We start from the raw sequence: 16,994 nt of genomic DNA, 5'->3' as shown, positions 1-16,994 counted from the left end.
GCTATTCAGACCCTGAACCCGGCCGCTGGCTGTTATCCCCTCCGCACAGCCGGAGTGTGTGTTTGTTCGGTAAAAACAGAAGTGGGCAAAAAGAGGGGCGAGAGACAGAGAGAGAGAGAGGGAGGAGAGAGAGAGAGGAGGCTGTTTGCAGTGGGATCCCATGAGGACGGGGGTAATTGGGCCACGGGGCATTGCAGCCGGGTCTGATGGGACTGCGACCAGCGGCGTCCACAGCTTCAGATCCTGAGCGTTACAGAGGGAGCGGTTAGGCCTGGAGGCTGCTTTAGTGGGGGGAGGTGAGGCGGAGGAGGCGGCGGAGGTGTATTAGACGAGCCGTGAGGCCAGGAAGACGCTCTGTGACTGAAGCAGCCGACTCTCTCACCTGAGCGGCAGGTAGAGAATTCTGGAGGAACGAGGCGGAGAGGACCAGCCGGTGGACAGGAGACAGGAAATGATGGAAGCACACAGCATGAACCAGGAGGAGGAACAGACGACGGGTTTCCTACGACTCTCTATGTGCTCAAAAACTACTGTTAGTTCACTTTATCAGCGAGCGGGGAATCACAGACCAGAGTGATGCCTCTACTGTGAGAATAGCATCACATCTCGCACACACACACACACACACACACGAACACTAATAAACCAACACGGCGCCGCAGGGAGCGGACATGTGTTTGAGGGAGCGAGTCGCCGCCGTCTGCTGAGCCTCATCTGATTATGGAAATGTCGTCCAGAGGAGGAGAGACAGAGAGACTGCTGCTCTGGCAGGAAAGACTGATAACCTGCTCTCCACACACACACACACACACACACACACACACACACACACACACACACACACACACCCCTGCAGCTCTAACTGGACCTGATGCTTCAGAACCTTCCTGGACTCACAGAACCTCAGCATAGACCCATCTGCTTTGCAGCCGTTGCTATGGAAACGGCACGCGGAGCCGGCTGACCTCTTGCTGGCGGGGCCGTTGTTGTCCTTCCTGGATCCGGATCCAGACGGCGAGGGCAGCGTGCCGCCGCCGCCGCCGCCGCCTTTCTTTGGTAGGATGGTCCCGTTGTTGACCGTGGGCCGGAGAGGCAGCGTTGCGATCATCGGCCTGGCTGCAGGCGAAAGAGACGACAGCAGGACGCCATCAGAGACACGAGACACGAGGGACAAACCGAGACACATCCTGATGAGGATAAAAACTGAGGACTTGAAATAACCTCGATAATCACAGCAGTCGACACTTCAGGGATAAATATCAACCCAATAAACATCAAGTCAGATGAAAGTAACTGAAAAGTGAATCAAAGGGCTTGAAAATTGATTTAAATCACAACTTAAAATGACAGATTTCAGTAGATTACATGGAGTAAATGGTCCTGGAAGTACCCACAACAAGAACTAGTGTTTCTTTGATCACTTCCATCCATGAATTATGATAATAATGAACAGAAATAAAGCTAAAGAGCATCAAGAGACACGTTTCAGTCAGCCTGAAGCTTCTCACTTTGCTTGTTTTAAGTGTTTCTCTGTTAAAACCCAGATGTCCTGTGGTTAAAATAAATGGAAAACACAGATGTACAATAAGTGCACGTGCACGTGCACGGCAGGCAGAATAATCAATCTGAGCTGCAGCTTCATCTGCAGTGATAAATATTTAATGGATGTCGTTTTAAGAGACAAACATGCAGCCAGACACACACACGCACACGCACACGCACACGCACACGCACACACACACACACACACACACACACACACACACACACACACAGTCAGGCCTGTTATCTTTCATGTAGTAATTACACAGCAGGAGCAAACGGAGGTTTGTAATTCTGTTAGCATGTTAAAGAAGATGGATGTGTGTTGTTCTATTCCTGTGTGTGTGTGTGTGTGTGTATGTGTGTGTGTGTGTGTGTGTGTGTGTGTGTGTGTGTGTGTGTGTGTGTGTGTCCATTCATATGCAGGCTGCATGCCTGGCTTGAGCTTTTTGAAGCGGATCATTGTGCTTCAGTAAAGAGACGCAGCCTGCTGGTTCCTGCAGCTCCAAGCACAACAATGAGCTCTGAGTGTGACTCAGCTCCGACCGAAACTCCACCCTCCATCCTCCACCCGTCCAACCCCTCCACCCTCCATCCCTCCACCCGTCCGCTCCCCAGACCCCGACTGGCAAACAGATTCAGCCAGGAACCAGGTGAAGATCACACCTTTTGACTTCAGGAGCAGCGTAAAGCTCAGTCTGATCCATAGTGGACCAGACCAGCAAAATACCAGCAACATAATCTGTAAATAAAATGGAAATAATTACACTTGTGAAAGTTTTCTTTCTTTTACTGCAAAGAGAAATGAGTTCACGGTGAATCTGATTCAGCAGTTTTATGAAAAAGACAAAAAAAGCTGAAATTTACAAAGGAAAACATGTAAAATTTCAACTTGTTTAACAAAAGCTTTACATTAATGACTTGATTTATTCATTTTTAAAGGTTAAATTTGTTAAGCCCCTATAAATCACCCTTTAACAGAATCTGCTGCACTTCTGGCTGTTTGCTCTGGATCGTCTGTGAACCTTAAAGCTCATTACAGTCTGTTCATCTTGATAAACATTCAAAATTAAAAATCACCTCCTTTAACCAGCACCTCTCAGATCAATCACCTGGGAGATCTCTGTCGCACACACACACACACACACACACACACACACACACACACACACACACACACACTGGGAACTCAGTGAAACTCATAAAAGTGCCTTTGTGCTGCTGACTGACACAAATTCCTCCTTCCTGGTAACAAATCTCTCTTCCTCTGTGAGTTGCTCGGTGTTCAGAGTGCAGGACGGACCATTCCAGTGAGGCACCACAGCGGGGCGGCGGGGCGGCGGGGCAGGCAGTGGCTGGAGTGCGTGCACGCCGGGCCCGGCCGGTGCAGACGGACTACACAGACGGCCTACCTGACTTCCCAACATGGCCGTCTGCTGACGGGGACTTTCTCATCAGACCGGGTTCTACGCTCGACACACAAGACGGTCACGAGACGGAGTCCGGGAGAAGAGAAGAGACCCACAGCTGGTCAGAGGGAGGAGCGCCTCCGGAGGAGGATCGGGAGCGTGAGGAGAGCGGGTTACCTTTGGTGGGTCCGCGGCGGGAGCCCAGGGCCTGCTGCTCCTCGGACAGGTTGAGCCTGCGCACCACGTCGGCCAGGGCCGACTTCAGCAGCTGGATCTCGTCCTCCTGCATCTGGACCCTCTGCTCCAGGGAGGCGATGCGGTCCGTCACCTCCATGCTGCTGGCCGCCGACGCGCTGTCATCTGAGGAGAACGGCGGAAAGACGGCCGACGCCGGGTTACAGCTAACAGCTTCCATCGGACCACAACAAGGAGATCACACTTCACGTCGACCGATAGAATAGTGTCATAATAACCTTTGCATTCAAGCTTCCCTGCTCTAGGTAACATTTGTTTGGTGGAAAACCTTTGAAAAAGACATGAGATAAAACTGTACAGTAAGAAAAGAATCTGTGATTTAATGTGAACTTTGAAGCTACAAACGTTTGAGCTCATTTTCCTACAGTCACACTCACTGGCGGTGGAAATCTTTTGTCCTGTTAGATTTACACCAGTAGCTGCTTTATGCTCTTCTATTCACACATCTTTATTCATGAGCCTCTCTGTCTGTTCTCCCGTCTTTAAACTAACTTAACATGCGATCGTCACCTCTGACACGGGCCAAAGACCGGCCACCAGGGTCCACTTCATTACCGATAACACACACACACACACACACACACACACACACACACACACACACACACACACACACACACACACGGCCTCGGGACTTTGATGTCCCGGTGGTTTGATGAAATATTCATGTGAATCTCCGCCGTTCTCCCAGCAGACTTGTAATAACAGCGCGCTGCATTATGCATCGGAGAGCAGGCATCTGGTGATCAGGCACATCTGCAGGGTGTGTGTTAGAGCTGCACACACACACACACACACACACACACACACACAACGCTGAGGAAACACGGAGCGGCCCTTGACCTCTCCGGATGGCGTTCTCAAACGGCGGCGGCAGCGTCTCTCAGCCACCATGAGTCTGATTTCAGAGCGAAGGGATCAGACGGCGTGCTGAACCGACAGACGACCGGACGCCTCTCTGGTAAACAGAAGCTGCTCCGAGGAGTCAATCATCCACGATCACACACTCCGCCCAGATATCTGCATGTGGATTTAACTTTACAGGATTTGGAGGGGAAGAAGAAATGTTTTCACGAGTGTATAATCCCATGAGGACCAGAGAATCTACTTATCTAATTGGTAAAAGAAGCCAGAAAAGCAGTTTCCACAGTGTGTGAGAGGAGAACCGGGGCCTGTCAGCCGCTGATGAATCGTTTTATTGAGAGTAAACTGGAGCATCAGACAGATGGGACGCTCGGTGCTCGTAGCAGGAAATGGAAATCTGAATGAATAGAGATCGGGTGATGCTCACACACACACACACACACACACACACACACACACACACACACACACACACACACACGCAGCCATGATTACTACTCTGACTTTTATCACAGTCTAACCTCATATCATCTCTTTATCCAGAAAATGACAATAATTTTCCCACCAGGATCTTATTTTCTGCCCTCAGGGAGCCCAAACCCCCGTATTCACAATACGTAAACAGCAGCAAACGTGAATTTCCTCAGACTGAATCCCCCGAGCCACTGTTTAAAGGGACACTTGGTGAACAGCTTTAATTACAAGCACAGACAATACGGCAGAGCGTAGCACCGCAGAGCCGCTGCCTCAGCACAAATCCACGTGTTTCATCAAGTGTCAGGTCAGGTCGTCCCAAACATCTCACCCTCCTGTTATAACGACAAGAAAAATAAAATCCTGAGATGTCTCAGGACTTTGACTTTTGACATTATTACACAAGTTATCAACATTTACTTCATTTGCATTTGATTAAAAACTAGTGTTTGAGATGAGCCTTCCTCTCGTCATAGTTTGAACTGACTGGATTCAGACGTGAGTCTGATTCTGCTGCCAGCAGAGAAGCAGAGCGATCATGATGGCTTCAGAGTTCACTCCGTGGGAATGTTCTCTGACTTTTCCGTCTCTGCAGTGCAGTGAGCCTGAAAACAGTGGTGATGACGGAGTGGAGAATGATTTGCAGAACAGATTTAGAGATCCAGGAAACGTGACGGGCTCTCTGTGATAAGGAACCCCGCAGACGGAGGCGTGATTGGTGTGAGCGCTCTCATATTCTCACCTGAGAATCCCATCACGGAGGCCCTGATGTGGAGCCGGGCCGCCAGATGAATTCAGCAGGTGAATAATTTATCACGTTACTCTGACGGCAGCGAGCACAAAGAGAAACATCACTCCGTTCGCTCACAGCGAGGTTTCTGCTTTTCGCTTCATAACGCACAAAGCCGATCGCTGCTCTTCATCTCCTCGCTGCCAGAACGCCGTCCCCACAAGGAACCGGGTCTTAATAAGCTTCTGCTCACCTGAGATGATTCCCCTGAAGCGGTGCTTGTTCATATCGACATGCGGCCGAGTCACGCAGTGAATATCCGACATAAAGCGTCTCCTGTCTGCCCAGCATCTGCTGAGGGTCTGCTGCGAACACCGACACAATGACAGCGTGACACCATCGCCGCTACAAGTACAATGAGCGGCTGTCACGGCGGCGGCGCCCGGCTCCGGGCCAGCATCCTCCGTCCGTCACACTCATCCCTGCTTCACACTCATGTAGCAGCAGCGGAGCGAGGAGAGGCGGCGTGGACGGTGACGAGACGCTCTCGCTGCCCCCAGGATCATCATCAATAAGATGTCAATCTTCATTTTACAACACATCCATCACCAGGTGTCAGCCCCCCTCCCCCCAGGCCCCCCCCCCCCCCCCCCCCCCCCCCCCGAGCCCCCCCCCCCCCCCCCCCCCCCCCCCCCCCCGCCTGTCTCCACCTGTCAGCCGCCTGCTTCAATCACCTCTTCCTGTCAACGCCGCTCAGCTGCTCCGCCGCTTCCTGCTTCCTGCTTCCTGCTCTGCTCAGCTTCATCACCTGGTCGGCCTGTGGCCGAGAGCGGAGCGAGAGACCCCTGAGAGCTGCTCTCCACAACACACCGAGGGACACCGAGACACACCGAGGGACACACCGAGACACACCGAGACACACCGAGAGACACCGAGAGACACACCGAGACACACCGAGGGACACCGAGAGACACCGAGACACACCGAGAGACACCGAGACACACCGAGAGACACCGAGACACACCGAGACACACCGAGACACACCGAGAGACACCGAGAGACACCGAGAGACACACCGAGAGACACCGAGAGACACACCGAGACACACCGAGACACACCGAGACACACCGAGACACACCGAGAGACACACCGAGACACACCGAGACACACCGAGACACACCGAGAGACACCGAGACACACCGAGACACACCGAGAGACACACCGAGACACACCGAGACACACCGAGAGACACCGAGAGACACCGAGACACACCGAGACACACCGAGAGACACCGAGAGACACCGAGAGACACCGAGACACACCGAGACACACCGAGACACACCGAGAGACACCGAGAGACACCGAGAGACACACCGAGAGACACCGAGAGACACACCGAGACACACCGAGACACACCGAGACACACCGAGACACACCGAGAGACACACCGAGACACACCGAGACACACCGAGACACACCGAGAGACACCGAGACACACCGAGACACACCGAGAGACACACCGAGACACACCGAGACACACCGAGAGACACCGAGAGACACCGAGACACACCGAGACACACCGAGAGACACCGAGAGACACCGAGACACACCGAGACACACCGAGAGACACCGAGAGACACCAAGAGACACCGAGACACACCGAGACACACCGAGAGACACCGAGACACACCGAGACACACCGAGACACACCGAGACACACCGAGAGACACCGAGACACACCGAGACACACCGAGACACACCGAGAGACACCGAGACACACCGAGACACACCGAGAGACACCGAGAGACACACCGAGACACACCGAGACACACCGAGAGACACCAAGAGACACACCAAGACACACCGAGACACACCGAGAGACACCGAGAGACACACCGAGACACACCGAGACACACCGAGACACACCGAGAGACACCGAGAGACACACCAAGACACACCGAGACACACCGAGAGACACACCGAGACACACCGAGAGACACCGAGAGACACACCAAGACACACCGAGACACACCGAGACACACCGAGACACACCGAGAGACACCGAGAGACACCGAGAGACACCGAGAGACACCGAGAGACACCGAGACACACCGAGACACACCGTAACACACTCTGTAACACACCGTAACACACTCTGTAACACACCAGGACACACTGTGAGACACTGTAACAAACCGAAACACATTGCAACACACCATAACAAACCAAAACACACCGTGAGACACACCGTGGCACACTGTAACACCCCCTGAAACACTGTAATACACTGTGACACACCCAAACACACCGAGACACACCGAGACACACCGAGAGACACTAACACACTGTCATCATGATCATAATCACAGTATAACACACTGAAATACACCGAAACACACCGTAACATACTTTGACACACTACAACACACTGTAACGCACCGAAACACACTGTAAGACACGGTGACACACCATGACACACTGCAACATATACTGAAACACACTAAGAGACACTGTAACACACCGTGACACACTCTGAACCACCGTGACACACCGTAGCACATCGTAACACCCCATGATGTCCGGCCGCTGGCCTGCCACTACCACATGCCTCTTCAGCGCCTGTCCAGCAACGCAGCCCGATGGCGGCAAATATGCGGCACGTGGCCCAAATCAGAGGAGTCCATGAAGCTGAAGACGTTTCTGGAATTTATTTTAACCCCTCAGGTTGAAGGTCGAACCTATCTGGCCTGATCTGAAATATGTCGACAGTTAACACATTAAATCTAATCAGGTCATTCTGAACTCTGATGAGAGTCTCTAAAGTAGCCCAAAATACAAACAAACAAAAAGACCAATACTTAACTTTTTCCTTCAGATTCTTGTCTGAAGCTCTTCTAAGTCCAGTTTTATGTAAAGCAGTGTATTCCAATAACTGATCATCAAAGAGGGAGTTGGTCTGTCTGTGAGAACATTTATTATGATTAATCATCCATTTATTAATATCAGACTACATATTAATATTAACTTTTGATCTGAACGGACATGATAAAACAACAGCAGATGGGACCAAATTCTACCCAGAGATCGGCGGTGTAGCGACATCATTATTAGTGTGACACACCTGAAAGTGAATAACACACATTTTTAACTCGCTTTGACGAAGGACAGATCGTCAGGTGACTTTACAACGAACTGAATGTTTTGTTGAGATATAATGAGGTGAGGAGAAACTGGAAAGGGGAAACAGACGTCATATGTTATGAGTTAAATAAAAAGACTCGATCTGGATTGAGATGGACTCCACTTCTGCTTCGTTCCTCCTCGTTTATCTCACTTTCACAGGCTGATGAAGAATTAGTGACACCAGTGAACGAGCATTAGCTTAAAGCTGCTCTGTGAGGCTGATTATTTTAGACTGAACATGCTGAAATCTGCAGAAATCCTCCAAAAGAAGTAAGGACATTCATAAATGATTTTGCACAAAGTCCATTAAACCTTTATAGGATGAGTTAACTTATTCTTTAATGTCTGCATTTTTTCTGGCATCTAAACTGATGACGATCATAAAATACATGATTAATTAGTCAGGCTGAACAGGGAGGGAATATCTGGAGCCTTTAACTTAACGGAGCAGCTTGATTCAGTATGAAAACATAAAACTAATACTGTAAAAGTCTCAAACATACCATCTAGTCTGCTGGTTTTAGTGATAAACAGTTTGTAGTAAATCTTTTACAGAATCCATGAAGAAATGTGATCAGTGTCGAGATTTTTTCATGGAGAAATTAGGGATTTTTGTTCTGTTTATTGTTATTCAACAGACTTTGAACGTCCGTTGATCACACAGTGGTACTTTCTAGATTTTAATGTAAACTTTTTATTTAAATTCTGCTCTGATATCTGATATAATCAGACTTCATGTGGCTCCTGAAGCCACAGACACTGCAGTTCATTTCTTCGGCCCTGAAATGTTTTCAGCTCCACCTTGTTTCTGAGTCACTTACTGACTCTGCCGTCATCAATAATAAAGGCTGGACACTCGCTCTGATCCGGGTCCATCAGCCATCAGGGCATCAATACGCCAGAGGAGCAGAAAGACCGAGACATTCCCAGGGAAAGGCTCCAGGCCAGCATGGGAACGGCAGCCCGTCACTCCGAGCCTCATCTATAAAATATGCTCTGCAGCCGCTCCGTCTTTTCAGCTGACTCACTCCCTCGCTGAAGCACTCCGGGAAATAAATAAATAAAGCGAGGTGACGTTCAGGACGGGCCGTGCCTCCAGAGCAGCCGCCCCGCCACAATAATCCACCGACTAACGCGTGTTTTCCTCCACTCCAAACGGCGGAGCTGAGCTGACGGAAAGCTCGGCTGCAGCCGGAAGTTTGGAGATTCAGACACAGCAGAGACCAAACGCTGCAGGAAACGCGCTGTCTCAGCATCCCGGTCCTGGTTTCAGCTGCTGTCTCCAGCGCCGGTGCGCGGCTGCCCTGCCTGGAGGCCAGGCGGAGCCGACCGGGCCTCCAGCAGAGCCGTTTCTCTACAGACCGATTAAATAAAGTCATCTCGCCGCGCGGCTGGCCTCGCTAATGGAAGCCTGGACCTAATCATAATTAAAGGAGGCAGCGATTCAGAGGCTGGCATGGCGTCCGCGAGGCTTCTGCGATGGAGGCTGAGGACAATGAGGGCCGATGGCAGCGTTCCAGAACATAACTCGATTATAGAACTCTTAGATCAGGGATGGCAAACATGAACCGGTCAGGAGAATGAGTTCAGTCACGCCTGCTGGGACGACCACGTGTCGGAAACACCAGAAACAAACCTCTTCCAGCGAGAGCAGCGGTGACGAGGCAACGCTGAGACCGAAAGCATGCTCACAAATGAGTGAAATAGCACTAAATTCATCCATCAATAGAGTGCTGGAACTGAACTGTGCCCAACAATGATAGAAACTTTACCAACTGAGGCGATTTTTAAAGCAAGGCAGCAAAAGGAAATGTGACAGTGAAGCAGACTGATCTGCACCGGATCCAGACAAACAGCTCAATGAGCACTTTCAGATCAGATTTCTGTATTTCAGGTTTATCAAGTATTTTTTGGGACCATTTCCAGAATGTTCTCCTCTGTATTTGTCAGTATTTAATGAGAATTACATTCTACCGGAGCAGTCCCGCTTGAAGCCTTTAACTCGGAGTTTCTGCTGGATTCAGTCTGAATCTCTCCCATAAAGCAGCACTGCTCAGCCTGAAGAGTACAAATATAAGCAGGAATGAGTGTTTTTGTATGTTTTCAGACACGCTGCACAGTCTTAGACAAGAAGAATGGTTCTCTTGAACATTGTGGCGTTTTAAAAATCACAGAACATGGAAGTCATCAATCAAAATGTCAGCGGCACGAAGGACTCAAACACGGCTGGTTTAAAGAACCAATGAGGGAACAGGATGGCAGAGGAACTCAGAGTGTCACCGGTGGCGTGTTTGAGCGGCAGACGGAGGTGTGCTGCTAATCCAGCGGTCGGATTAGGAAGCCAGACGCCGGTTTACCGGCTCCTCTGCTGGCTGCTGCTCGCCAGCGACTTACAGCGTATAAATAGCCAGAGGTGGAGCGCAGAGGGAGGCCTCACTCTTAACCTGAGTGGGATTATAGGGAGGAGAGACACAGGCAGAAACAAGAGCTGTGTGTGTTTCTGTGTGTGTGTGTGTGTGTGGGAGAGGGTCCTAAAGAGTGTGTGTGGGTCAAAGAGGAGCTCAGAGAAAAGGCCGAACGGCCCCCGGGAGACGGCTCGCTGTCCTTCCTTCCTCCCAGCAGACGCATCCTTCCGGGGGTCAAACTCAGGTCGGGTGGGAGGCGGCGGCTCCCCACCTCACTGACACACACACACACACACACACACACACACACACACACACACACACACACACACACACACACACACACACGTGATGGAAATGTACTGCAGCAAGACCCAAACACTGACTTACAGGCAGCAGTGTGTTCGTCTGACTCCTGAGGGGAAGGAAAACAATCTCTGGTTCACAGCTGGTTTTCATAACCAGCTGTTTGTTTCCAGAATCGGCGTTCAGCTTTAAACTGAAGCAGGATCAGACTGACAGAGCAGCCGTCGTCCATCTCATCACACTGAGAGCCCAGCCGACAGCGGGGTCAGAGGTCACCGGTACCTCACAGCGCACAAGAGAGGCAGAAAGACAGTTTAACGACACAGAGCCGCCTCAGAAACAACTGAAACAGTCTGGGAAAAACCAAACAGACACAGGGAGAACATGCAAACTGCACACAGAGAAGCCTTGAAGCCTGCATTCAAACCACCAGATACACATGCAGCACAGGAAAACGACACTGAAAGCTCTCTAATCTGAGAAACAGCACTTCCCAGTCGTGACAGATTATTTTTGGAAGCGTTTGAAGCAGCTTTGAGAGGTGCCGCAGGATCAGATCGAAATCTGCTCCGTTTGAGAAACGTCGTCTTCAAACGTGGAGACTGAGCATTCGCCTTTTTTGGTTTCAGAACACTGGCAGACGTTTTAAAGCTGAACCTCCAAACAATCCAAAACACCATCTTATTTATAAAAACCCTTCAAAGTTTGGCTCAGTCTGAGGACAGAAATGAAGAAGAAAGGATAAACTGGAGCGAGGAAAGACAAAAACAAAGATAACGGGCAAAAGAAGAGGAGAGCGAAGTATGAAGGCGTGGCCCAGCGGAGCAGAATAACTCCTTCTTAACTCCAGCTCACACTGGATACACACTCCCATATCCCAACAGTCTGCTCTACAAAACACACACCCGCCGCCGCACACACTGCCCTCAGTCAAAGAGGAAGTGTCGGCGGCGTGGCGGAGGGATTATGCTGGATATGTGGAGCAGATCGCGCTCAGTGTGAGTGATCCTCCACCTCAGGGGACGGCAGCTCAGCAGCAGGCCGGATTTCTCTTCTACTCTCTCCATCTCCACGCCCTCGCACCTCGACATGTGTGTGTGTGTGTGTGTGTGTGTGTGTGTGTGTGTGATTGTGTGTGTGTGTGTGCTGGATGGAGGCAGAGTGAACTGAAGTCCTTCCTCTGATCCGCTGTTGACGACCGTCGATAAACAAATGTTTTCTATAAAACCTGATTAGGGGGACTGAAAGTTTGAGGTCGTGTTTAACGACGTTTCAAGTGTAAAGTTGTGTTTCCAGTGGCACCGCTGTCGTGTAAACGGACCCTCAAAACACAATGAAAGTGTTGCACTTTCACCTAAAACCGTTGCCGTGGAAACGGGTCCAGAGACTGAGACTTTAGGAGTCCTCGGGACAAGAATGTGCTCAGTGTTATAACTCCTTCAGCAGTGACTTCTGGGGGCGGCGGCCCCAGAGGCTCCGGGTCCAGCGAGTCCGGCTCCCCAGACCTCCTCACAGTCCTGGCTCCGGTCCAGACCGGGCCCAAAACACGGCTTTGTCCTCCAGTAACAAACGAGCAGGAAGGAACAGGAGGCGGGACGCTGCTCCCATCCAGTGTGTGTGTGTGTGTGTGTGTGTGTGTGTGTGTGTGTGTGTGTGTGTGTGTGCGTGCGTGCGCAGTAGCAGTGTTGTTATGGGAAACCAGATTTCCTTGGTGTGAAAAACCCTGAAACAGGGTCTTTGTGCTGAATCCTCTCAGCAGTGGAGTTTCCCCATCTGGATGAGAGCGAACGCAAAACCACCGAGGAGGCAATGAGGAGGAACATCGAAATTAGATTCCAGTGAAGACACAGTTTTCTATTTTGTCTTCTTGAGTTTTGCAATTTAACATTTTATAACAACTCTGTATCTTTATTTCTGACCCATGTTCAGAGAGTACCCCCACCAGGCTGCTGCTCCTCCACGGTGACAGCAGCCAGCGGAGGAGAGACCATCTGATTCTGATGCCAGCGTTGGCCCTGGTGGCCCTGGTGGCCCCTGGTGGCCCTGGTGGCCCTGGTGGTCCCTGGTGGCCCCTGGTGGCCCTGGTGGCCCTGGTGGCCCTGGTGGCCCTGGTGGCCTCTGGTGGCCCTGGTGGTCCCTCCTCAGAAAAGCACCAGCCGTGTTGGCTGGGAGCCGCTCCAGGCTCCCTGTTCTCCATATAACGTCCATGAAACCACATCCACCACAGGAACAAGGTTATGTCATTTCATAAACCCTCTTCGAGTTTAAAGAGTCTCTTTATCAGAAGAACTCCGTGGTCTGCTGTTCTGAGTGATCCGACTTTATAAACAGAGTTTTCACCTAGAAATCTGCTATTTTACGGCTGAGAGAGCAGAGAGCCACAAGGCCACACCAACACATTTTCCCTTTCATCACCGTTACTTTGTACGAAGAGCAGAAAAACAAGGTTACTTCTTGAATGAAATGTTTTCCGCATCTCATTAAAGCACAAAAAGAGAAAGCATTTCACCAGGACCTTGAATAACAGGAATAAAGACTGCGAAGGCTTCAGAGGAGCCTAAATTGAAATGTTCATACGAGGCGTGGCTCTCTGCTCTGAGGCGAAGAGACGAGAGAAGTCTGGACTGCTGCCAGGTCACTTCAGGCTCACGGCTGTATTTTTAACACTGGACCCGAACATGTGAACAAAACATGATTCTGCAACACAACAATGCCGAGCGCTGTCCTCCGTCCGGATCAGGGAGGAGGGGGCCGTCCTCCAGCTACAGACCCAACCACAGCCTGTGGGACGAGGTGGAGGAGCTGGTGCGACTGCGTTCACTCTCCCACTGAACTTTAATTCACCCGCATCAGAGCGCATTAATGTTTATACGACAACAATTCAAGTGGAGGCATTGAAACTAAACCCGGGTCTGGAACCTTTACTCTCCAGATCCACTTCAGCTCCATCCAGCTAAAAAACATTTATTTGGAGCTGCAGAACATGCTAATCATAAAAACTGTGATTACACACCCGGTCCATGTTAATATGCAGCTTTGCTTCCTGCATTTATGACAGAACTACAATTAAGAGCCGCTGAGATTCCATTCAGTTTGTAGCTGTGATAAAGAAAAGGAAGCATCTGAGAAGAAAAACATTATGACTGAGTACAGAAAAGCATCACATGCAAGCAGCAGAGCCTGAAGACTTTAGAGATGAGAGAAAATCAGTGTGTGTGCGCTGGTCAGCGTAGAATTCTGGCTCCGTGTTCGATCTGGTTTTGGAGGAAAACCAGCATCCATCAGACAAATTGGCCTGTAAGAAAACAAATGAAGCACCACGACTCCGCTCCCTCCTCATCCCTGCACCTGTCCTCTTCATCAATCTATATTTAATGGAATTCCTAATGGGTTCTCCATCTGTCCCGGCCCGGCTGGACCGGAGCGGCGGGGTCTTTCCCGGCGCTCCCTCCATTAGCAGCAGATGTAGGAGCCCAATTAGGGGGCGGCCGCTGGGAGCCGCACACGGCCGCCCAGAGGTTCATTATATCTGTTCACATCGCCACCGGCCGCCGCTCAGAACCCAGGCGTGGCCGGGAACCAGGCGACCACGGAACATTTCCATAACAACCACGCCAATGAAGTTATCCGCAATTAATCCTGAAAGGCCTGGCGACGGGTGACAAATTCACACAGTGACATTTATACGCAATTACACGCCTGCACGGACACAAGTCGTCTGTGCGGCGAATCATTTACATACACATTCAAATCCGAGTACCTGAATCCTCCGATTCTCGGTCTGATTCATGGCTCTGAATGAGCTGCTGCGTCTCGGCGGTCGGACAGAAAGGCTTCAGCGCTACTTTGAGCAGAGGCTAAAAATAATGGCGTCTCTCAGGGATTCTGCTGACTTGTGTGATTTATTGCCCCCCCCCCAGGTACAAACCGACCCTGCTGAGCAGCGCCTCACATCCTCCCCCCCTTCACAGCACGTCACGCTGTTTCAGCCTCTTCTCCGGTATTTTTATGCAGATATGACAAACTGTTCAAGGACTGGTTCATCCTGCACGTCTCCTGCCCTGACCTTGTAATGCACTCACGCACGCACGCACACACACACACACACACACACACACACACACACACACACACACACACACACACACGAAACTACACACACGCGTGTGTGAATGCCATCCGGCTGGCTGCGACGCAGCGCCGGCCGGGTGTATATTTAGCTCTGGAGCTGACACACTCCTGCTTTACATGCCTGATTGTTTTAGTAGGTCAGGAGATGAGGCCGCCTCTGAAAGTGTGCCAGCGGAGGAGGCGGCGAGCGAGGAGGAGAGGAAACACTCGATTCCACGCAGCGTGACGTCGACGCGCCTGCTGCCGCACACGATCAGCTTTTCCACCCGTTTATCAGTCCGTCACCAGAAAACACGAAGAAAACCAAGGACACGATCTGCAGAACGGTCCAGGGACTGAAGCCTCGTTTATTGATGGATTCCTGAAGAGCTTCAGTTACATTTTCTGTCTGCAGCTGGATGTTAGCTCGGTTTCTCTGTTGCCTTTTTCTAGATAATACTCATCCATCCAATCTAAAGCTCCAAAAGTCTGACTCAAACCAGGTATAGTCTCACTGGGAGGCACAGTGCTTCCCACTGCACCAGCATGTGGCTGAATTCATTCCGTTTCGGTGTGATTTTTACACTTTGTGGTATCACTGCTCTCGATCAAAGGGAACTTAATTGAGCAACAATTCAAAAACAAATCGATGCATTCTGCCTCCCAAACCCAAATATCACTTCCCCTGTAAGAACTGCGTCAATAACAGTATCGATGAGGGACAATTTACAGCCTGACTGGCCGCTCAATAAAATAATTAACAGATAAATTAATGCGCGTTGTGATGGTGCAGATTAACGGCGATCGGTGCTAACATCACACACCGTCTCACTCATTCAGTTCTCTTCCCGCTGACCTCCGTCTGGATGCAGATGCTGGACAGATGTGTGTGACACTCTGAACAAACCGGCCTCAACACTCTCAGCCGAAGCGGCCCAGTAGGATCCTGGCTTCAGGCCTAATCTCCTCTGCAGATCTTACACAACGTGTTGTGCTCTGCAGATAAATTCTCCTCAGTGTGTGACGATGCTCCAGATGACCTACTTAAAACGGTTTTAAGCCGAAGAGAAGCAGACACTTCGGTCTAGACCGAGTTTAAACCGGGTTGATGTGGAAGGTTCGCCTGGTACCTGCTCAGCGCTGCAGAAGCATCTCTCTGCAGCCCGACTCAGAGACAGAGCGAGGAGAGAGAGTGGTTCATGACGCAGACACAGAAACCTTATCAGGAGAAAGTGAGAAAAGACAGAGGGAGATAAGGAGGAGGAGGAGGTGGGAACAGCGAGACTCGTGACCAGACAAGTAGTTCAGCTCAATATTTAACTGAACCGACGGAGGTAAAAAAAAAAACAGAGAGAGAGAGAGAGAGAGAGAGAGAAAGGAACCCTGAGCTGAGTCTGAGGATCAAACAGAGGCTGAGCGAGTGTGACGTGGGGATGAGCATGAGGGGGAAAGAGGAACAGAACAGCCGAGGGCGGAGGAGTCGGAGCTGTAAATATGGAACCCTCCGGTCCAGCCCTGCAGGGAGCGAGAGGGAAAGGAGAGAGCCGAGCGCTCTGACTGACAGCCACTGGAAATCAATGGCTGTCTTAGCATGAATCAGCAGTTTGGGATGAGTTATCCGGTAACCGTCGATATTTATTACAGCACAGCTCTGATGCTTTCACAGACGGCCGGAGACGCACAGAGGCATCGTTTCCTCTCGGGGCCGAGGCTTTG

At 50.7% G+C, this 16,994-nt stretch overlaps 1 protein-coding gene across 6 annotated transcripts in view; it reads right to left on the bottom strand.

Annotated features, from left to right (window-relative positions):
* The window catches only part of eml1 (EMAP like 1), a 49,277-nt gene that overhangs the window by 13,895 nt on the left and 18,388 nt on the right, over positions 1-16,994 (bottom strand). For all 6 annotated transcript variants that reach the window (XM_030116862.1, XM_030116861.1, XM_030116863.1 and 3 more), the window contains 2 exons: positions 3,129-3,311; positions 966-1,116 (listed from right to left, as the gene is read on the bottom strand). In XM_030116862.1, the coding sequence (XP_029972722.1) occupies positions 966-1,116; positions 3,129-3,311 (334 nt within the window). The remainder of the gene's footprint in view (positions 1-965; positions 1,117-3,128; positions 3,312-16,994) is intronic.

Source organism: Salarias fasciatus, chromosome 19, assembly GCF_902148845.1.
Source record: "Salarias fasciatus chromosome 19, fSalaFa1.1, whole genome shotgun sequence".
NCBI classification, from domain to species: Eukaryota; Metazoa; Chordata; class Actinopteri; order Blenniiformes; family Blenniidae; genus Salarias; species Salarias fasciatus.
Note: the sequence above shows the minus strand (reverse complement) of the source record. Positions and strands in the feature narration are given on the sequence as shown.